The sequence below is a fragment of the Nicotiana tomentosiformis genome, chromosome 11, assembly GCF_000390325.3.
Source record: "Nicotiana tomentosiformis chromosome 11, ASM39032v3, whole genome shotgun sequence".
Classification (NCBI taxonomy): domain Eukaryota; kingdom Viridiplantae; phylum Streptophyta; class Magnoliopsida; order Solanales; family Solanaceae; genus Nicotiana; species Nicotiana tomentosiformis.
In genome coordinates, this window is record NC_090822.1 from 2,071,169 (window position 1) to 2,094,586 (window position 23,418).

General features: G+C 37.2%; 1 protein-coding gene across 2 annotated transcripts; it reads right to left on the bottom strand.

Annotated features, from left to right (window-relative positions):
- Nucleotides 1–17,674: 17,674 nt before the first annotated feature.
- On the bottom strand, nt 17,675–21,108 carry LOC104116049 (probable alpha,alpha-trehalose-phosphate synthase [UDP-forming] 11). Of its 2 annotated transcripts, XM_009626821.4 has the most exons (4): nt 20,792–21,107; nt 18,746–20,644; nt 18,374–18,647; nt 17,675–18,279 (listed from the first exon to the last, which is right to left on the bottom strand). In XM_009626821.4, exons 2-4 carry the CDS (start codon nt 20,623–20,625, stop codon nt 17,947–17,949), a joined length of 2,487 nt encoding a protein of 828 aa, XP_009625116.1. In that variant the 5' UTR covers nt 20,626–20,644; nt 20,792–21,107; the 3' UTR covers nt 17,675–17,946. The 2 variants fall into 2 exon arrangements, with proteins under 2 accessions (XP_009625116.1, XP_009625114.1); XM_009626819.4 differs by having other exon boundaries at nt 18,746–21,108.
- Nucleotides 21,109–23,418: the final 2,310 nt, after the last annotated feature.

Here is a 23,418-nt window from a genome sequence, read left to right on the forward strand (position 1 = left end):
ATAGAGGCCCTCAGTTTACTTCACATTTCTGGAGAGCAGTACAGAGTGAATTAGGGACCCGTGTAGAGCTCAGCACAACCTTTCATCTGCAGACCGACGGGAAGTCAGAGCGGACAGTTCAGATTTTGGAGGTTATGCTCAGGGCATGCGTGATTGACTTTGGAGGTCAGTGGGATCGTTTCTTGCCTTTGGCCGAGTTTGCTTATAATAACAGTTACCAATCCAGCATCGATATGGCTCCATTTGAGGCTTTATATAGTCATCGATGTCGTTCACCTATCGGATGGTTTGAGCCCGGTGAAGCTAAGTTATATGGTACTGATTTGGTAAAGGATGCCTTGGAAAAGTTAAAGTTAATTCAGGAGCGACTTCGTACAGCACAGTCTAGACAGAAGAGTTACACGGATCATAAAGCGCGTGATTTATCATTTATGGTAGGTGAAAAAGTTCTCTTGAAGGTTTCGCCGATGAAGGGAATTATGAGAATCGGGAAGAAGGGTAAGTTGAGCCCAAGGTTTATAGGCCCATTTGAGGTGTTGAGACGAGCTGGGGAGGTTGCTTATGAGCTTACATTACCTCCTAGTCTATCGGGAGTTCATCCGGTTTTTCATGTATCTATGCTCCGGAAGTATCATGCTGACCTATCACATGTGTTGGACTTCAACACAGTAAAGCTAGATAAGAGTTTGGGTTATGAAGAAGAGCCATTTGCCATTGTTGATAAACAAGTTCGCTAGTTGAGGTCTAAGAGGATTTCTGCAGTAAAGGTTCAGTGGAAGGACCAACCAGTCGAGGAAGCGACTTGGGAGGCCGAGGAGGACATGCGGAGTAAATATCCACACTTATTTAGCACTCCATGTATTATTTTAAACCCGTTCGAGGACGAACGTTTGTTTAATAGGTGGAGAATGTAATGACCCAACCGGTCATTTTAATTTTTAGAAACCCGTTCCGTAAAATAAAACTTTCCGAACATACTTTTATTAATTTATGACTCGCGGGAATGGTTGGTTCGGGATTTGGAAGTGTGTGAGTTGAAATCAGAACACTTGGTTCCTTAAGTTAGCTTTAAATGGACAAGTTTGACTTCGGTCAAAATTTTGAGAAAACGACCCCGTATTCAGGATTTGACGGTTCCAATAGGTTCGTATGATGATTTTGGACTTGGGCGTATGTCTAAATCAGGTTTTGGATAACCCGGGAGCGTTTTGACGCTTAATAGTTAAAATCAACTATTTGAAGGTTTAAAATTCTTTAAATTTGGTTTGGAGTAGGATTTTGAGTAATTGAGGTCCGTTTGGAATTTTGAGTTTGGGAATAGTTCCGTATAGTGATTTAAGACTTGCACGCAAATTTTCATGTCATTCCGAGTAGTTTAAGTATATTTTGGCGCATTGGAAATAAATTGAAGAACTTGAAATTCTTAAGTTTGAATCAATTTGGTTTAGGGTATGATTCTTAGATTTGATGTTGTTTTACGTGTTCCGAGGGTTCGAGCGAGTCCGTTTTATGATTTTAAACTTATTGGTATGTTCGGGCGGGGTCCCGGGGAACTCGAATGTCAATCGGACGAGACTCGGACCAAGTTGAAAGTTGGGAGCCCAAACTGAAACTCCCAACTAGTGTCAGAATCGCACCTGTGCTTGGCGAGTCGCATGTGCGACATTCGCAGATGCGATAGAAGCTTGCAGGCGCGACACTCACAGATGTGAGATTTCTTCGCAGAAGCGGAAAAGGAATGGGAGGCCTGCCACCGCAGGTGCGGAATATTGGGGGTACCTGCGAACGCGCAGGTGCGAGGCTAGACGCGCATATGCGAGAATTGGCCCATCGAGTGGAACTCGCACCTGTGAGGATTTTTTTGCAGGTGCAGAGCCGCATGTGCGTTCCAGCCTCCGCATGTGCGAAAGACATGTTTGGCAGAAAGCTTAAAAGAACGGGAATCCACCACTTTTGCCTGTTTTCTCTCCATTTCTGGGCGATTTCAGAGCTTTTGAGAAGGGAGTTTCAACTAGCAATTGAAAGGTAAGTTAATTCCACATCCCTTGAGTTAGATACATAGATTATAAGTAGATTATAACTAGTAAATCTTAGAAATCAAAGATTTAGAGAAAAACCTAGTTTTTTATAAAAGTGAGATTTTAACCACGAAAATAGTAATGGAATTGGGTAGAAATTATATATTAAGTTCTTGAGATTATGGGTAACGTTTTCATCCAAAAATTTCCAGAATCCAAGCACGTAGGCCCGGGGTGAATTTTAAAAATTTTATCATTTCGGATAAGGTAATTTATTTAATAGATAAATTTCGAATCATTTAGCATATATTAATTATTGTGTATAATATTTGGATAGTTTCGAATCTTTCGGCGTCGAATCAAGAATTCAACGCGACATGATAATCGGAAAGTGGACTTTGAGACGAGGTAAGTCTCTTGTCTATTCTTGTGAGGGGAAAATTATCCCATAGGGATTAAATTGAATAATTATTGCTAATTGCAGGGGCTACGTACGCACGAGGTGACGAGAGTCCGTGCGTAGCTACTATTAATGCTAAAGTTCAGGTAGTTTAGGACTCAAAGCATTAATTACTTGTGTAAATTATATTCTTTGTTTAATTAATATTAATTGATATATATATATATATATATATATATATATATATATATATATATATATATATATATATATATATATATATGAATATAATGTGAATATATGAATATAATGTGAATTGTTAGATAAAGATATTAAAGGATGGAAATCTCATATGCTTGATTTTCTGTTTAAATTAATTAATTGTTAAAAAAATTGTTCTTCCTCGTGAATTTATCTTATAATAAATATACTCTCCTTCGAGATGTACATAAGAAAATGTCCTCCTTTCTTGTGGAGCGGGCCGAATGCCTCGGCAGGATAGATGCATCTATGGATCACGTCGCACGTCCCTCGGCAGTGTACACGACACTCTGGATCGGGTCGTACGTCCTCGGCAGAAATCGTGCTTAATAATAATAATTACACGATACTTTAATAGTTATTTCAAGCTTGCGAAGCTAATTGATAAATTGGATAATCCTTGAAATTTAATGAATTTATTATTCCTGCTTGTTAAGGAATAAATTGTTATTCCTGTAAATGAGATTAATTGATAAATTTGAAATTATTTGAATTTAAGAAATTTAATTAATATATTGAGAATTGTTGCATTTGAAGGAATATGATTATTTCCGCTGATTTAATAAATTATTGTAAATTCTGTGAATCATGTTGATTTAGATATTCTAATTGTATTTCAGTTATTATTATTGACCCATAGTGAATGTCAAAGTTGGTCATCTCGTCTCTACCACTTCGAGATTAGGCTTGATACTTACTGGGTACACGTTGTATACGTACTCATACTACATTTGCTGCACTTTTTGTGCAGGACCTGAGACAAGTACTAGTGGGGGACCTATCGTCTTACACCCCACGTTATCGAGGGGCATAGTGGTGAGCTGCTTTTCTAAGCCGTTCTGCAGCTACTAGTGTCTCTCCTTGTATTTTCCATTATGTCTATTTTTATTTCAGACAGTATTTGAGGCTTTGTATAATCTACTAGATGCTCATACAGTTGTGACACCAGGTCTTGGCACACACATTGGTAGAATTTGGTGTTTTATTATTTTTTTGGTTTTAAATTTTGTCAATGTATGCTTAATTTATTGAGTTGGCTTGCCTAGTTGTAGTGTTGGGTGCCATCACGACCTATAGGTATAATGTGGTCGTGACAACATTGTATCAAAGCACTAGGTTCACGTAGGTCTCACAAGTTATGAGCAGGCCTAATAGAGTCTTGCGGATCGGTACAGAGAAGTCTGTACTTATCTTCGAGAGGCTATAGGGTGTTAGGAAATTACTTTTCTTAATATTCCATCGTGCAATTGATATAGTTCTAAATATCCTTCTCTTATTCTCTCTCATATGGTGAGAACGCGCTCAAATGAGGTTCCAGGCCAGGGAAGAGCTACTCCCCCAGTTGCTAGAGGCCGAGGGAGGGCTCCAGCCCGTGGTAGAGGGCAAGGACGTCCCAGGGCTGTTCCAGTTATGCCGCCAGTGGGTCCAGCAGAGAACCCCATTGTTGAGGAACAAGATGAGGTGCCTGTGGCAGAGCCAGCTCCGGTGGATTTCACATCTGCACCGGGATTTCAGGATGTCATGAGTCGTATGCTGAGGTTCATGGACAATATGACTCAGGCTGGTTTATTTAGGCAGACCCAGCCACATCTCAGGCGGGCGAGGGAGCACAGACCCCTACCGTGCAGGCTCATGGACAGGCAGCTGTTGTATATCAGACCCGGGGTGCACTACCTATGGGTGGAGCCCAGGCAGTGGCAGCAGCTACACCTGAGCCCAGGCCAGCTGTAGCAGCCGATCCTTAGAAACTATTGGACCGATGAACTAGACTACATCCTCCTGTATTCGTGGGTGAGCGATATGAGAATCCACCAGACTTCATTGATCGTTTAAGGGACAGACTGTACAACATGAGGATATTGGAATCTCATGGGGTTTACTTCGCTACTTTTCAACTAGAGGGCAGGGCCCGTAGATGGTGGCAGTCTTATGTTCTTGGCAGACCAGCAGATTCTTCTCCCATGACTTGGGACAGGTTCACCCATATCTTCCTGGACAGGTATATTCCACCCTCCCAGAGGGAAGAGTTGCGGTTTCAGTTTGAGAAGCTCCAGCAGGGTCAGATGTCAGTGACCGATTATGAGGCGAGGTTTTCTGAATTATCTCGCCATGCACTTATGATACTCCCCACTGAGGTGGAGAGAGTGTGGAGGTTTATAGCCAGTTTACATAGTGGCATCCAGGCCACTATGGCTCGAGAGGTTGAGATGGGTACTTCTTATGAGCTAGTTGTGGAGATAACTCGGAGGATTGAGGGTGTGCGTTAACGGAGCCGAGAGCAGATTATGAGAGATAAGCGGTTCAAGTACTCTAGAGAGTTCAGAGGTGCTCCGTCTGGGGGCAGAGGTCAGTTCGTCAGGGGGCAGTCCAGCAGACCCCCATTTCCAGTACCACCACCTCTTCGGGGTACTCCAATGCGACCTTATGTCAGTGCTATACCAGAGAGTTCATACCGCCCACCAGCTATTCAGGGTCCTCCCAGTGGGTATTCAGGTCCCCAGGGCTAGACTCTTAGTCAGCAGCCCATTGCACCGAAGAGTTGTTACGAGTGCGGGGATCCCAGTCACATACAGAGGTTTTGCCCGAGGCTTCGGGGTAGACCAGCACAGCAGGGTCAACAACCTATGCTTACCTGACCAATTGCTACACCAGTAGTCCAGCCACCAAGAGGTGGAGGACAAGTGGGTAGGGCCCGTCCTAGAGGTGGAGGTTAGCCAGGTGGAGGCCAGCTAGTTGGCGCTCCAGCTCAGTTCTATGCTTTTCCAGCTAGACCAGATGCATAGGCCTCAGATGCTGTGATTACAGGTATTATTTCTGTTTGCGGCAAAGATGCCTCAGTATTATTTGATCCAGGATCCACGTAGTCATATGTGTCATCTCTATTTGCTCCATTCCTGGGTGTTTCTCGTGAGTCCTTGAATACTCATGTTTATGTGTCCACTCCTGTAGGCGATTCTGTTATTATGAACCGGATCTACCGGTCTTGTATTATTACATTATGTGGTTATGAAACTAGAGCAGATCTCTTATTGCTCGAGATAACTGATTTTGAAATTATTCTGGGTATGGACTGGTTATCTCCATATCATGATATTCTAGATTGTCATGCCAAAACTGTTACCTTGGCTATTCCATCTTTGCCTAGGATGGAGTGGAAGGGTTCGTCGGTTAGTTCATTTAATCAATTATTTCTTTTATAAAGGCTCAACACATGGTTGAGAAGGGTTGTTTGGCTTATCTAGCCTATGTTCGGGATACTACTGCAGAGATTACGGCTATTGATGCAGTGCCAGTAGTTCGAGAGTTCTCCGATGTATTTCCTTCAGATCTTCCAGGTATGCCACCTGATCGGGATATTGATTTCTGTATTGACTTAGCTCCAGATACTCAGCCTGTATCTATTCCACCGTATCGCATGGCTCCGAAAGAATTGAAAGAGTTGAAAGAACATCTTGATGAGTTACTAGCCAAAGGGTTCGTCAGACCGAGTGTATCGACTTGGGGTGCACCAGTATTATTTGTGAATAATAAAGATGGCACAATGCGAATGTGTATTGACTATCGCCAATTGAACAAAGTTACTATTAAGAAAAAGTACCCGTTGTCGCGTATTGATGACCTATTTGACCAGTTGCAGGGTGCTAGAGTGTTCTATAAGATCGACTTGAGGTCGGGGTATCATCAGTTGAAGATTCGAGATTCGGATGTTCCGAAAACTGCTTTCCGTACTAGATATGGTCATTATGAGTTTCTGGTAATGTCTTTCGGTTTAACTAATGCCCCAACAACATTTATGGATTTGATGAACAAGGTATTCAGGCCATATATTGATTCGTTTGTCATTGTCTTCATTGATGACATTTTGATCTACTCACGCAGTAAGGAGGAACACGAGCCGCATATGAGAGTAGTGCTTCAGACATTGCGGGAACAAAAGTTATATGCTAAGTTCTCTAAATGTGAGTTTTGGCTAGAGTCTGTAGCATTTTTGGGACATATTGTATCGAGCGAAGGTATTAAAATCGATCCCAAAAAGATTGAGGCAGTTCAAAATTGGCATAGACCCACTTCGGCGACTGAGATCAGGAGTTTTCTGGGTTTAGCAAGTTATTATCGTCGGTTTGTGGAAGGTTTTTCATCTATTGCAGCACCTTTGACCAAATTAACCCAGAAGGGTGTTCAGTTCCGATGGTCCGATGATTGTAAGGCAAGCTTTCAGAATCTCAAGACGGAATTGACTACAGTACATGTGTTAGTGTTACCTTCCGGTTCGGGGATGTATACAGTGTATTGCGACGCTTCACGTGTTGGTTTGGGTTGTGTATTAATGCAGGAAGGGCAAGTTATTGCATATGCTTCATGTCAGTTGAAGCCCCACGAGCAGAGTTATCCGGTACATGATTTGGAGTTAGCTGCGATTGTTCACGCCCTTAAGATTTGGAGGCATTATCTTTATGAGGTGTCTTGTGAAGTTTATACTGATCATCGCAGTTTGCAACATTTGTTCAAGCAGAGGCACCTAAATTTGAGGCAGCGCATATGGCTGGAATTACTAAAAGATTATGATATTACTATCCTATATCATCCAGGTAAAGCAAATGTAGTTGCAGATGCCTTGAGTAAAAAGGCGGAGAGTATGGGTAGTTTGGTTTTCATTACAGCAGAAGAGAAGCCATTAGCTTTGGATATCCAGTCCTTGGCCAACAAACTTGTGCGGCTAGATATTTTAGAGCCCAGTCGAGTTCTTGCATGTGTCGTAGCTTAGTCTTCACTATTTGAGCAGATCAAGGCTCGCCAGCATGATGACCCACACTTAATGGTTCTTCGAGAAATAGTACTACGAGGTGGTGCCAAGGAAGTTACTATTGGTGCAGATGGTGTTCTGTGACTCCAGGATCGTCTGTGTGTTCCTAATGTGGATTAACTGAGGAAAAAGATCCTGGAGGAGGCACACAGTTCTCGGCACTCTATTCATCCAGGTGCTACGAAGATGTATCGTGACTTGAGGCAGCATTATTGGTGGCGATGAATGAAAAAGGACATAGTTGAGTATGTAGCTAGGTGTCTAAATTGCCAGCAAGTTAAATATGAGCACCAGAGGCCAGGTGGCCTACTTCAGCAGATGACTATACCAGAGTGGAAATGGGAACGAATTGCTATGGACTTTGTAGTTGGATTGCCGCGGACCTTGAAGAAGTTTGATGCAGTTTGGGTGATTGTTGATAGGTTGACCAAGTCGGCATATTTTATTCCTATTGTGACTATGTATACTTCAGAGAGGTTGGCCCAGATTTATATTCAGGAGATAGTTCGGTTGCACGGTGTGCCAATTTCCATCATATCAGATAGATGCCCTCAGTTTACTTCACATTTCTGGAGAGCAGTACAGAGTGAATTAGGGACCCGTGTAGAGCTCAGCACAGTCTTTCATCCGCAGACCGACGGGCAGTCAGAGCGGACAGTTCAGATTTTGGAGGATATGCTCAGGGCATGCGTGATTGACTTTGGAGGTCAGTGGGATCGTTTCTTGCCTTTGGCCGAGTTTGCTTATAATAACAGTTACCAATCCAGCATCGAGATAGCTCTATTTGAGGCTTTATATAGTCGTTGATGTCGTTCACCTATCGGATGGTTTGAGCTCGATGAGGCTAAGTTATATGGTACTAATTTGGTAAAGAATGCCTTGGAAAAGGTAAAGTTGATTCAGGAGCGACTTTGTACAGCACAGTCCAGAAAGAAGAGTTACGCGAATCATAAAGCGCGTGATTTATCATTTATGGTAGGTGAAATTGTTCTCTTGAAGGTTTCGCCGATGAAGGGAATTATGAGATTCGGGAAGAAGGGCAAGTTGAGCCAAAGGTTTATAGGCCCATTTGAGGAGTTGAGACGAGCTGGGGAGGTTGCTTATGAGCTTGCATTGCCTCCCAGTCTATCAGGAGTTCATTCGGTTTTCCATGTATCTATGCTTCGGAAGTATCATGCTGACCTATCACATGTGTTGGACTTCAGCATATTTCAGCTAGATAAGAGTTTGGGTTATGAAGAAGAGCCATTTGCCATTGTTGATAAACAAGTTCGCTAGTTGAGGTCCAAGAGGATTTCTGCAGTAAAGGTTCAGTGGAAGGGCCAACCAGTCAAGGACGCGACTTAGGAGGCCGAGGAGGACATGCGGAGTATATATCCACACTTATTTAGCACTCCAGATATTATTCTAAACCCGTTCGATGACGAACGTTTGTTTAAGAGGTGGAGAATGTAATGACCCAACCGGTCATTTTAACTTTTATAAACCCGTTCCCTAAAATAAAACTCCCCGAACATGCTTTTATTAATTTATGACCCACGAGGATGGTTGGTTCGGGATTTGAAAGTGTGTGAGTTGAAATCGGAACACTTGGTTCCTTAAGTTAGCTTTAAATGGACAAGTTTGACTTCGGTCAATATTTTGAGAAAACAATCCCGGAATCGGGATTGGACATTTCCAATAGGTTCGTATGATGATTTTGGACTTGGGCGTATGTCCGAATCGGGTTTTGGATAACCCGGGAGCGTTTTGACGCTTAATAGTAAAAATTAACTATTTGAAGGTTTAAAATTCTTTAAATTTGGTTTGGAGTAGGATTTTGAGTAATTGAGGCCCGTTTGGAATTTCGAGTTTGGGAATAGTTCCGTATAGTGATTTAAGACTTGCACGTAAATTTTTGTGTCATTCCGAGTAGTTTAAGTATATTTCGGCGCCTTGGAAGTAAATTGAAGAACTTGAAATTCTTAAGTTTGAATCAATTTGGTTTAGGGTATGATTCTTAGATTTGATGTTGTTTTACGTGTTCCGAGGGTTCGAGCGAGTCCGTTTTATGATTTCAAACTTGTTGGTATATTTGGGCGGGGTCCCGGGGGCCTCGAGTGTCAATCGGACGAGGCTCGGACCAAATTGAAAGTTGGGAGCCCAAACTAAAACTCCCAACTACTGTCAGAATCGCACCTGCGCTTGGCCAATCGCAGGTGCGACATTCGCAGATGCGACAGAAGCTCGCAGGCGCGACACTCGCAGATGCGAGATTTCTTCGCAGAAGCGGAAAAGGAATGGGAGGCCTGCCACCGCAGGTGCGGAATATTGGGCGCACCTGCGAACGCGCATGTGCGAGGCTAGACGCGCAGATACGAGAATTGGCCAGTCGAGTGGAACTCGCACCTGCGAGGATTTTTCCGCAGGTGCGGAGCCGCATGTGCCTTCCAACCTCCGCAGGTGCGAAAGGCCTGTTTGGCAGAAAGCTTAAAAGAACGGGAATCCACCACTTTTGCCATTTTCTCTCCATTTTTGGGCGATTTCAGAGCTTTTGAGAAGAGGGTTTCAACTAGCAATTCAAAGGTAAGTTAATTCCACACCCCTTGAGTTAAATACATAGATTATAAGTAGATTATAACTAGTAAATCTTAGAAATCAAAGATTTAGATGAAAAACCTAGATTTTTATAAAAGTCAGATTTTAACCACAAAAATAGTTATGGAATTGGGTAGAAATTATATATTAAGTTCTTGAGATTATGGGTAACGTTTTCATCCAAATATTTCAAGAATCCGAGCACGTGGGCCCAGGGTGAATTTTAAAAATTTTACCATTTCGGATAAGGTAATTTATTTAATAGATAAATTTCGTATAATTTAGGATATATTAATTATTGTGTATAATATTTGGATAGTTTCGGATCTTTCGGCGTAGAATCAAGAATTCAACGCGACGTGATAATCAGAAAGTGGACTTCGATACGAAGTAAGTCTTTTGTCTAATCTTGTGAGGGGAAAATTACCCCATAGGGATTAAATTGAATAATTATTGCTAATTGCGGGGGCTACGTACGCACGGGGTGACGAGAGTCCGTGCGTAGCTACTATTAATGCTAAAGTCCGGGTAGTTTAGGACTCAAAGCATGAATTACTTGTGTAAATTATATTCTTTGTTTAATTAATATTAATTGATATATATGAATATAATGTGAATTGTTAGATAATGATATTAAAGGATGAAAATCTCATATGCTTGATTTTCTGTTTAAATTAATTAATTGTTAAAAGAAATTGTTCTTCCTCCCAAATTTATCTTATAATAAATATACTCTCTTTTCGGAGGTACATAAGAAAATGTCCTCCTTTCTTGTGGAGCGGGCCGAACGCCTCGGCAGGATAGATGCATCTATGGATCGCGCCGCACGTACCTCGGCAGTGTACACGACACTCTGGATCGGGCCGTACGTCCTCGGCAGAAATCGTGCTTAATAATAATAATTACACGATACTTTAATAGTTATTTCAAGCTTGCGAAGCTAATTGATAAATTGGAGAATCCTTGAAATTTAATGAATTTATTATTCCTGCTTGTTAAGGAATAAATTGTTATTCCTGTAAATGAGATTAATTGCTAAATTAAAAATTATTTGAATTTAAGAAATTTAATTGATATATTGAGAATTGTTGCATTTGAAGGAATATGATTATTTCCGTTGGTTTAATAAATTATTGTAAATTCTGTGAATCATGCTGATTTAGATATTCTAATTGTATTTTAGTTATTATTAATGACCCATAGTGAATGTCAAAGTTGGTCATCTCGTCTCTACCACTTCGAGATTAGGCTTGATACTTACTGGGTACACGTTGTTTACATACTCATACTACACTTGGTGCACTTTTTGTACAGGACCTGAGGCAAGTACTAGTGGGGGACCTGTCGTCTTACACTCACGTTATCCCGGGGCATAATGGTGAGCTGCCTTTCTGAGCCGTTCTACAGCTACTAGTGTCTCTCCTTGTATTTTTCATTCTGTTTATTTTTATTTCAGACAGTATTTGAGGCTTTGTATAATCTAGTAGATGCTCATACACTTGTGACACCAGGTCTTGGCACACACATTGGTAGAATTTGGTATTTTTATTTTTTTCTTGATTTTAAATTTTGTCAATGTATGCTTAATTTATTAAGTTAGCTTGCCTAGCCGTAGTGTTGGGCGCCATCACGACCTATAGGTAAAATTGGGTCGTGACATAACTGCTATGTCTCTACTCTACCGGGTTTCCTGAGTTGACTATCATATCATGTTGGAAAAAGAAAAAAAACTATTGGAACATGCATGATCTTAAAAACTTTTCAAGATTCAATGTGAGATCACAAAGTAAAATTGAAAGTTTTATGCCATGAGTATCTATGGTTCACTTTTTAATATCTAGTCGCTGCTGCCTTTCCTAATTTTTATATTCATATGAAAATTTGTAATGCAAACTGATATACTGAAATCATACCGATACCGTATCGAACCAAACAAGAAATACGAACCGTACCGAAATACTTTGGTACGGTATTTGATATATATAATTGATAAACCGAATACTAAGTACCGAACCGTAATTCTTAAATACTGAATGCCCACCCCTAGTACGAATACTTACTAAATATTTCGCAAGCTCTACTATTAATTAAGTTTAGCTCTTAGCTTAGCTATTTTCACTTCTTGTATCCATGGGTTAGGTCAGTTGGTTTGGAAGCTTGTTAACCATCCTTTCATTCTTTACTTTCTAGTCTCATTTTACCACTAACTTTACGTTAGAGTTTTAGCCTTAGACATGTTTTGCAAAGAAAGGTTCCATCAAATGGGTAGTTAAGAGTGAAAAGGTGCTAATAGGAAATATTAGAGCTAACGTTTTTGGTTGAAAGTTTAAGGCACTATGTCATCTATTACTACATGTAGAACTACAATATTTTGTGCGAGAAATGGGAAGATAAAATAACAAAAAACGGCCCCTTATGTTTGGAATTATGTTTAAAATAGTCCTTTAATATATACTTTAATTTTGGGCAATATTGATCTTTTAAGTTTACTAAAATATTTAACAAATTATGATTGTTAGATGTAACGGGAATTGTGATTAAAGACTATTAGATGTCTTTCTTAAAGAGTGCATAAACTGGAAGACTAAAAGATTTTAATTTTTCTGAAAGAAGTAAGCTTATCGAATCATCTATTTCTATCACGCACTCCAATCAACACGTAAGACGATTTCTCTTTCTATACTCAATTATGTAAGAGTCTTGGATATACAATTATATTAAAGTTTCCCTACTAGCTACGGAAAGTTAATATAAGTTAATAGGTCCTTCAATCATCCAGTATACTATCGTCACATTTATCGTGACAACATCACCTATCTTTGACGCTTATGGGGCCTATCATACACATGCCCCAATGTACTAGAACAAATTAAGATAGGATACAGAATATCCTTAGAAACTTAGAAAAGAAAGGAAAAGAAGGAAAATGGTATTGCAAGAAATTTAAAATTTGATGATGCAATTGTAGTAGTATTAAGGTTGTCAATCTTGTGCCTAGTAAAGTTTACATTCTTAGTATCAAAAGTACAAAATAAAACAAAAACAATGAAAGAAATCATGGAAAACTAATATAAGCCCTTGATCCTTGAAATTTTCTCTTTTTTTTAAGAATAGCTAGATGTTTAAGTAATGGAGAATAATTCTCGACTTCCAAAAGTAATTTTTATTGGAATTAGCAATATAGTTTCTTCTTTTTTAAAACCTTTGAACCATTTGTTGCATACACAAATCTTGTCAATTCAGTGTATTGGACTCAGAGAAGACCTTCCTTTAAGTAACAACATTGCCACCATCAAGTATTCCGGTGAAATGAATGGTATTGAATTCGATTATCAGGAATGAGAGCGTTATATCTTTAATGAATTTTACGCTGCGCGAATCTAAATTAATTGGGATTCCAATACGGATACGATATCATGTGAAAACCCCCCCAAAAAAACATAAACAAAAAAACATGATCAAGAATTTCAATTTTTGAGAAATATCATCCACTAATAAGAAGTGTTAGTTGATCTCTATATGTTCTATTGGATCATGGTTTTGGACAGCAATGAATAATTATAGTAGGTTGTGTAGTATGAAGAAGCCATCCTTGAATGAGTTGAACTATAAGAAGTTGTTCATTTCCAGGGTTGCATATTAATTAATTTCAATTGTGCAACTAAATTAATAATTTGTGCAATGTGTAATAGAAAAAAAATCATGTAGGACACCGGCTCAAATAAAAAAATTTTGCCACTTGAACAAGCAACTGTAGCTATAACTCATACTTCCATATATTATAACTCAAGAGTTCAAAGGCCATTAAATATAGAAGCGGAACTAGTTGCAATCTAAGAAAAATGATATACAAGTCGGATTGAGATTATAGGTCGCAGTAGCTAATAGCGATTATAATTGCATTCAACAAATGCGATTTATAAGTATACGTCACATTCAGTAAATGCGATTTATAAGTCGCATATTTGAATTAACTCGCAGTCACCGTTTACGATTTATGCTTCCACCTAATAAAATAGTCTTATGCACTACTCATCAATAAAAACATTCTTGAGTACAGTTATTCGGTCATGGGACACGGAGAAGACCTTCGGTTAAGTGTTCCCCTCATTCTTGATCATAGATCTCGAGTTCGATTATCGGGAGTGAGAGCACTTGTACTCTTAATTGGTCTTATGTAACAGTGAGAATCTAAATTAATTGGGATCCCAATATGGATACTAACGTCGTGTGACCAAAAATAAAACACAGAGACAAAGAAACATTACATGATCAAGATTTTCAATTTTTGAGAAGTGTTAGTTGATCTCTATATCTTCTATGCGATCATGGGACTTCTTTTTGGACACTACAGCCCATTAAAATTTAGCACTATGGCCGTGATGGCAAATGGATTTCTCAACAGGCCCATTTTCCATGTTGCTAGATTTGTACGTGTTATCCTTGAACAGACTGCTAATCTTCTTTATATCGTTTCAATTTTATCGAAATTCTATTGTCTGTTTGCGTTTGATAGTTGGTGAAAAGACCGGTCGTAAATTTTTGTTGTTCGCGATAATTTCATTTTTGCGTTTTCGGGTTCGGCCAATCCAGTAACTTTGGTCGAAACTGTGTATTTGTATTAACAAATATTTTTAATTTAAAATCCAATAATTTTAAAAAACTAGAATTTAAAACTAGCTTTGCCTTTGCTCACACCTTACTCTCTCGCGAAGGTAAGAAATTTATATTGTTTCACAATTATTGATGGTTCTGTCACAGAGTGTCCTATCAATTTTGTAAAAATAGCACGGGCTAGTCAGTTTTCGGATTGGTCATTCAAAAATAGTCAGTATTTGCAAAGTTATTGAAAAATACCCACTATTTTACTGCAACACAGAAAGTTTCAGTATAATATACTGGAGATCGGTGCACCTGTGTATGAACTTCCAGCATATTATGCTGGAACTCCAACACGCGAAAAGGTCCAGCATAATATACTGGAGATTGGAGCACCTGTGTATGAACTTCCAGCATATTATGCTGGATCGGTATATTATATTGGAACTCCAGTATATTATGCTGGAAGTCCAATATAATATGCTGGAGTTCCAGTATACTTATGCTGGAACTCCAGTATATTATGTTGGAATATTTTCCGGATTTTGAACAGTGTTTTCGTTCAGATTTATCTTTACATGAAAAGTGACTAAATTTCAATTACTTTTGAAACTGTGACTATTTTTAAATGACCACTTGTAAATCTGACTATTTTTGAATTTCTCCGTCAATTTTGAATAACTTAATTCTGAATCTCAATCACTAGTTTTTTCTTTTTCTTGTTAATGTATTGCTACCACAATTGTTTAAACTATCTTTTTAACTGATAAGAAACAAAAGCTCTAATCCTTAGTACTATCAACTTATTTTGAATAGTTCCTCATCTTGTTGAGTTTCGTCCTATATGGCAAATTGTCATATCAAAAGTGTTCTACTCTGTACTTTTATATTTTTTTAAACTTGATCACAGTACATTACACGTTTTTTTTTTATAAGAAGTTTCCTTCTAAAAAATATAATTTTTTGAACGGTGACAAACAAGCTCCAAAAGATAGTCTAAAAAAATTGGATACTTATCTTCCAAATCAAACAAATATAAACAAGGTTTTCATGGCACGTTATGAATAAATTACAACAAAAAATGTTAAGTGTTAGAAATTGATTTTATAAAATAAATAATAGGTAACATGTTTGCATGGATACTGCTAAAATTGATAATAACAGTTGATGTGTAAAAAGGTGTGTTGATAAACAATTTTTTTTTGGAATTTTCTATCGAGAAGTCATGGCCTCCCTGCTCAAATTCTGGACATTACATGTTCTCTCTTTGGCTAACCTACCACTTCAGGCTAACCCCTTTGCCTGGCTGGCACTTACTCAAGTTAGAGATTTGCCCCCGTTAATTCATTTGAGTTTCATTTTTGCGAACGTACTCCCCATGCAAGATACTTAATACGTTAGCTACAGTACTACACGGGTCGATACGCACAACGCCTAATATTCATTGTTTACCCAAACAGTCTCTATTTCTTGATTTCAAAATGTAATTTTCCCTTCTTCTTTTTTGTTTTTGTGTGTTCCTACCAATGGTTTAAACATACCTTTTCATAGACAGACAAACATGCACCAAAAGATAGTCTAAAAGCTTAGGAACTTATCTTCCAAACCAAACAAAATCTATATAGATTATGAACCTTTTTCATTATACCAAGACTTTTGTCATGTTATATATAAAATATAACAAAAGGATAAGAAATTACCAGCAACTAAGCACGCCATATGAACAATCTATTTTTAATTCTTATCTTTACCAACAGCTTCTGTTTTGTCCATATTAGAAAAAACCCTCTATCTTACTAGAAAATTCACAAAATGAGAAGTATTTAACATATTTATATGTTTACGGGTTCGAGCCATAGAAGCCAGAGACGGACGCACATGATGAGTTAAGGGGTCACCGCACCCGAAAACTTCGGCAAAACCTCCATACCTTACAAATATTTTTAAAAAATAATCAGATATTAACATAGACTCTTGTACCAATCTTTATGAGCAGTGATAAATTTATATTTTATAGTGCCCCACAACCACCGAATCCTGGATCCACCTCTGATGGAGGCAACCACTTATGCTTGCATTAGATAAACTATCCATATCACACCCCTTATAATACGACCTTTCCCCAAACTTTGTGCGAATGCAAAATACCTTATGCAACGGACTGACTTTTTATATGGTATAAAATGCCAGTGTTGAAACTTGAGACATAACATCCAAAAGTGGTTCATAAGAAGAAGCAAAATCTTGGAACATTGTTGAAATAGTCCTGTATTCTCTATTTGGATATGCTCTTAGTATGGCCCATTTTGAAGAGTTTTCAAGATAATGGATAACTATTAGGTAGGCTGTCTATATAACACCTCTTATAATACGATTCTTCTCGAACCTTACGTGAATGCAAAATATTTTATGCATCGGACTGCCTTTTTATATGATATAAAATGTCAGTGTTGAAACTTGAGACATAAAATCCAAAAGTGGTTCATAAGAAAGAAGCAAAATCTTGGAACATTGTTGAAATAGTCCTGTATTCTGTATTTTGATATGCTTTTAGTATGCCCCATTTTGAATTGTTTTCAACAAAATGGATAAGATTTGGGATTTATCTAATTGAGGACTTCTTGTAATTCTATAAACTTTGTAAGTAGATAGATGTCACTTTTCTTGGTTACAAGTCCAAGTTCACTACATGCAAAATGTTAGGTTCTGATTCGAGCGAAAGCTCAAACAAGTAAGGTGATCAGAAAAATCTTTACTAACATCAAGATTGTTACAATCGATATCGATCTCATCAAAAAAAAAATCAAGATTGTTAGTCTATATCGATCTCATCAACAAAAAAAAAATATTCGATGATTGTAAAGATGGTTATAAAAAAGACTTGATCGCTTTCAGAGCCAACATAACTACTTAACTGCTTCCGGAGTCAACTTTGGTTAACAGTGTGTCAGCGACTCCAATAGAAGATCAAGCCATCTATAAATATGATTTGTTTGAATTAAAGATGATGGAAAATTATGCCAAAGATCCAAATGACCCATTGTATAAAATTTACCAAAAAATGTACTACTTTCACCTTTTTAAGGACCTTCAACTACACTGAGTATAACTCCCAAGCAAGTCATAGAGCAAACTATGAACCAAGAAAATGGCTAAATTTGCAAATCCCTAAAAGGTGTCATGAAATGCAAATTTTGCTGAAAACTAACTATGTTTCCTTCAACTGACCTTTTTTTGGATAACCTCTGAATTCTATGAAAGTTTCTATACAAAAGCTGTATGACTAACTATGGAGTAATGACTTCAGTAGAGGATTGATGTACCGGCGATTTAGGCGGTAGCTGCACTGCGGCGGTAGCTGCGGAAAGGCCTTGAAGCATTTTTATAACTTCAGTTGGATCATCAAGATAGTACTTCGCCATACTCGGCTTCTGCCCGACGGTGCAGGCAAAGACTTCTGCTTTATCAGGCAGAGAATTATTGGCTAAAGAACTTGCAATGCTCTCGAACATGTCCTCGTCCGATCTGTCATCGCCTACGCACAGCACGAAATCGGGTGACTTCCCTCTACTTTGCATTGATGCCAAGAGATTCTCAAAAACTAGACCTTTGCTTACATCCTGCAATACATAATATACATACATGATCAGCAACATCTGAAATAATATAGTTTGAAATACCATTAGATTTAGGCATCCGTTTTTTTTTACATACCTGTGGTTTCACCTCAACAATGTGTTGGCCTCTTTTAACAACCACTGGCTCGTTAGCAAGCACGCTCTCGAGGTGATCGAGGAGCTCTTTCGCTTGCCAAGCGCCAAAGTCGGGGCCAGCATGTTGATGATGCCACACGAGGGCGCTTTCCTTCTGCTCTATCGACGAACCATCTGTTGCCTCTGTGTAGCGCTCCATAATAGGCAACACTATTTTTTTCCAGTCAAGGTCTGCAGCTACTGGACGAGATTCCCACTCGGAATCCTTACTCCACCTTAATGAAATACAACGCAATTGAAACATGAATATTAGCAGATAAAGATAAAAACTCTAATCTTGGATTACAGATTGAAGTGTCAGTGCAATTGTTACCTAGTGAAATATCCATGTTCTGCTGATAGGCCGAGTCTCGGACACGGAGAGAACCACTTGCTAAGTGTATCCTTTCCTCTGCCACTCACGATAAAAACTACGTTCTTTGGATCACTGCATAAACCATTCAGAATTGAGATGTCATCTTCACTCGGGGTTTTGTCCACACTCTCCTCCGACAGCATAGTACCGTCATAATCGAGCAGGATAAGCCTGTTGTTTGTCCTGTTATAAGCAGAGACAATGTGCTCTACCGATAGCTTCCTGAAGTTAGGCCCGAGGGCGACAACCCTGAAGCCAAGACCAAGGCCGATACCCCAACATCTCTTGTGATAATGCTCGGAACAAGCTCTCTTGAGGTCCTGATCGAAACTCCTCGCCCAATACGCAACATCATGAGAAGAGACATACTTGTAATGCTTCTCGTGGCGCAGTTCTTTCTCCGAATCATTCATTGTGGCTGCTGAAAACATAGCATTCGATACACTTTCAATGTCCCACGGATTAACCCTGATCGCCCCACTAAGAGACGGGGAGCAACCGATGAATTCAGAAACAATAATCACACTCTTTCGCGACGCTGCAGAACTACCTATCCCCAACGCCTTATCCAAATTATTGCTGCTCTGCCTAGAAACTGTATACTCATAAGGCACCAAATTCATCCCATCTCTAACAGCATTAACAACAACACACTCAGAAATCGCATAGTGTGCAATCTTGTCCTGCGTCGAAACCGGACCATTAACACAAACAATCGGCTCATACCCCGGTTTCCCATATTTCTTATTAATTTCACTAGCAATTCTCTTAACCTCTTCTTCAACCTCTTGAGTATCACTCCCTCTACTTCTCGGGGGGTTTGTAATCTGAACCAATACCACTTTCCCCCTCAACCGAGGGGTTTGATCCAAAAGATGTCCCATTGCTAAAAACTTCAAACCAATTCCCTTAAACATATCCATATCATCAATGCCTAACATCAAAATTTTCCCCTCATACTTCTCTTTCAATTCCTTCGCCTTCTTTCCAGTATCCGGCAACGACATAACATTTTGGATCTGTCCCATATGAATACCAACCGGAAGTATTTTAATAGTCACAGTTCTACCAAAATAGTCAATACCAATATAACCCCTTTTGGATTGATAATCCAAACCCAACATCCTACTACAACATGACAAGAAATGCCTAGCATAATCAAAAGTCTGAAATCCAATAAGATCACAATTCAACAAAGCTCTTAATATCTCATCCCTAACAGGCAAAGTTCTGTATATTTCAGATGATGGGAATGGACTATGTAGGAAAAATCCAACCTTTATTCTATTATATTTTTTCCTTAACATAGTTGGTAAAATCATGAGATGATAATCTTGAATCCAAACATAATCTTCATCTGGATTAATTACCTCATAAACTTTATCAGCAAAAATCTTGTTTACTGATACATAAGCCAACCAACAATTCCTATCAAATCTAACACCTTGACTTGATGTTATAGGCAACATATAATGAAACAAAGGCCATAAATAATGCTTACAAAAACCATGATAAAACTTGTTAATTAATTCCAATGATAAAAAAGTTGGTACACACCTAAATTTATCCCACAAAAACTCTGCCACTTCTTCTTGATCAACAACTTCAACATCAGCTTTCAAACATCCAACATAAATAATCTCCAAATCTTGTGATAAACCATCTTTTAGCTGCAAAATTAATGTATCTAAAGCAAATTTATCCCATTCAAAACACCATTTCCCCCCCTCTTTATAAGCTTTTATTGGCAACTGATTTGCTACAATAATTCTCCTCTCATTTTTTTTCACTTCTTTATTCTCTTCTTCAAAATCTGATATAATTCCTGGAACATTCATCACTTTTGGAATTCTAGCTCTGTCAATAACAGAATAATCATCAAGATTAAGCAAATTGAAACAAGATCTTGACAACATAATTACAAAAAAAGAACCAAAACAAAAGGAAAAAAAAATCTTGGGTATGAAAGATTAAGAGTTTAAGATAAAGTTAAGAACTTTATACCATAAAAACCAAGAAAAATAGCAAACTCCAAGAATTCTTGAATTTCAAATGGAGAAAGAAAAAGGGTGAAAAGGGTGTTATGAAATATGATTATTTAGTGTGTGTGTGTTTTTTTTTTGGTTTTACCGGTGGGTGTTACAAATGAAAAGTGTGTAGTTAATGAAAAAACAAGAAGTATATAAGAGTTTCATGAAGATACAAATATGGAAAGCTAATTAAAACTTAAAAGTCTTATATATATTAAGTGTGTGTGTGTGTGTTTTCTACACAAGGAAGGTGGTGGTGATGAGGATAAGAACGAAAGGGAACAAGACCGACTTTACACCAATATGGGTACTACGTAAATGGGTTTTAGAAGGTTTGAGATTTTGTTTGGGGTGGGGGTGGGGGTGGGGGTGGAGGGGGTAGTGGGGTAAGGGGTGTATTTATGGAAGGCTAAGATTTGACTAGTATATTTTTGGATGGTCAAGATTTGACTAGATTATATATATTCTTCCTCATATATATCTTCAATGAGATCTTTTCCTCTTCTATTGTGTTAGTTGTAACGTTTCTCTTTCTATAAAATCTTTGTATTCTCTCTCTATATCTAATGTTGTGTGTATAATATTTTAAGGGTCAATATTTATGTAAATATTTATTAGTGGGAGGGGCTAATTTATTACAATTATTAGGTCACATGTTAGATAACGTGGTCTTTTTTGACACGAAATTTCGCTAGTGGTGCTTGTAGATTTTAATGAGTTTAAATACTACTCATTAATTAATATGAAAGTATTACGATTTTGAGAGTCAAATAAATTATTCTTTAATCGTAATTTTTTATATGCTATTTTAATGTGAATTATTAGTTATTAAGATTTATATTACTTTTTGCGTAATTTTTAAATATTGAAATTTTATTTTAAAATATTCTATATTCAATGCATAATCAAAATTAATAAGTTTGAATCTCAAAAAATAAAAAATTTTATTTTAAAATATTCTATATTCAAATGCATAATCAAAATTAATACGTTTGAATTTCAAAAAATAACATAAATTAGGACGGATGCCCTATAATATACTTCTTGGAAAATTACATCTAATTTGTGGTCTTTTCCACTTTTTGATTTAATTTTAGTATGGATAAAACGAACATCATTTTCATTATTTGACAAGATAAGGAGGATAAAGACGGGAAATAATTTGTTTTTAAAAAATTATAATGGTGATACACGATCATAATGTTTGAGTAAGTTGTTAGAGGTTGTTTGTGGAAAGTAAATATATTGCAATCTTATTACAGATCTAGTTTTATAAAGATATGTAATGACTAAAAAACTTAACTTAGACAATTATGTTTCTTTGTTGTATCTGATCTGTCTGTTTTGACTGTATTTTTTTCAAAATATAATATTATGATTGCGTGCCAACATTATCTTTAATTTTTAAAAAAATTTAAAATACAAATTTCAAATTTCAAATTATGAATAAAGATAATGTTGGCTCGCAATCATAATATGTTTGAGTAAGTTGTTAGAGATAAGGGAAATAAAGTTATGTAATGACTAACAAAACTTAACTTAGACAATTATGTAGCTACCAAATAACAATTGGTTGCTTTGTTGTATCCGATCTGTCTGTTTTGACTGTATCTTTTCCAACATATAATATTATGATTGTGCGCCAACATTAGCTTTATTTTTTTAAAAGTTTAAAAAACAAATTTTGAATTTCAAATTATGAATAAAGATAATATTGTCGCGTAATCATAATATGTTTGAGTAAGTTGATAGAGATTAGGGAAATAAAGTCATGTAATGACTAAAACAACTTAACTTAGACAATTATGTAGCTACCAATAACAATTGGTTGCTTTGTTGTATCGTATATTTTTTAAAATATAATATTATGATTGCGCGCTAACGTTATCTTTATTTTTTTTAAAGTTTAAAAAATAAATTTTGAATTTCAAATTATGAATAAAGATAATATTGGCGCGCAATCATAATATATTTGAGTAATTTGTTAGAGATTAGGGAAAAAAATATATTATGTGATCTTACTTATAGATATCATTTTGTATAGTTATATAGTGACCAAAAACAAAATAGATTAGCAATATATATATGTAGCTAAAAAATTTGTTTGGTTGTGTTTTCTTCAATAGTTTAAAAAATAAATTTTGAATTTCAAAAGTTTTTAAAACCACCCCACGAATTGTTGAAATCGAGACAAATTTAGTTGATCTCATCGAATTTGTTTCCTTCTTAAATCTAATTACCAAAAGGATTTACGTAATTACAACATTTGGCTTATTATATACAGTTAAATTTAATTACATATTTATGACTTGAAATACTTATAAAAAAGGTGATCTAATGTACGTATAGGTTCATTTTTCCTTGACTTGTGTACCTTTTCTTCTTATTTTCAAAAAATATTCATTGAGATGTATAAGATATTTGACTGGTCTCTTATCCATTTGACATTCTATGCTAAGGAAAAGAATTTTCTTTTTTCACGTTTTTGTTTGTTTATATGGATAAAACCAATATCATTTTCAACATTTGACAAGAGAAGGAAAATGAAAAACACACAAAAATAATTTGTTTAAGAAAAATGATAATGATGGCGCACATTCA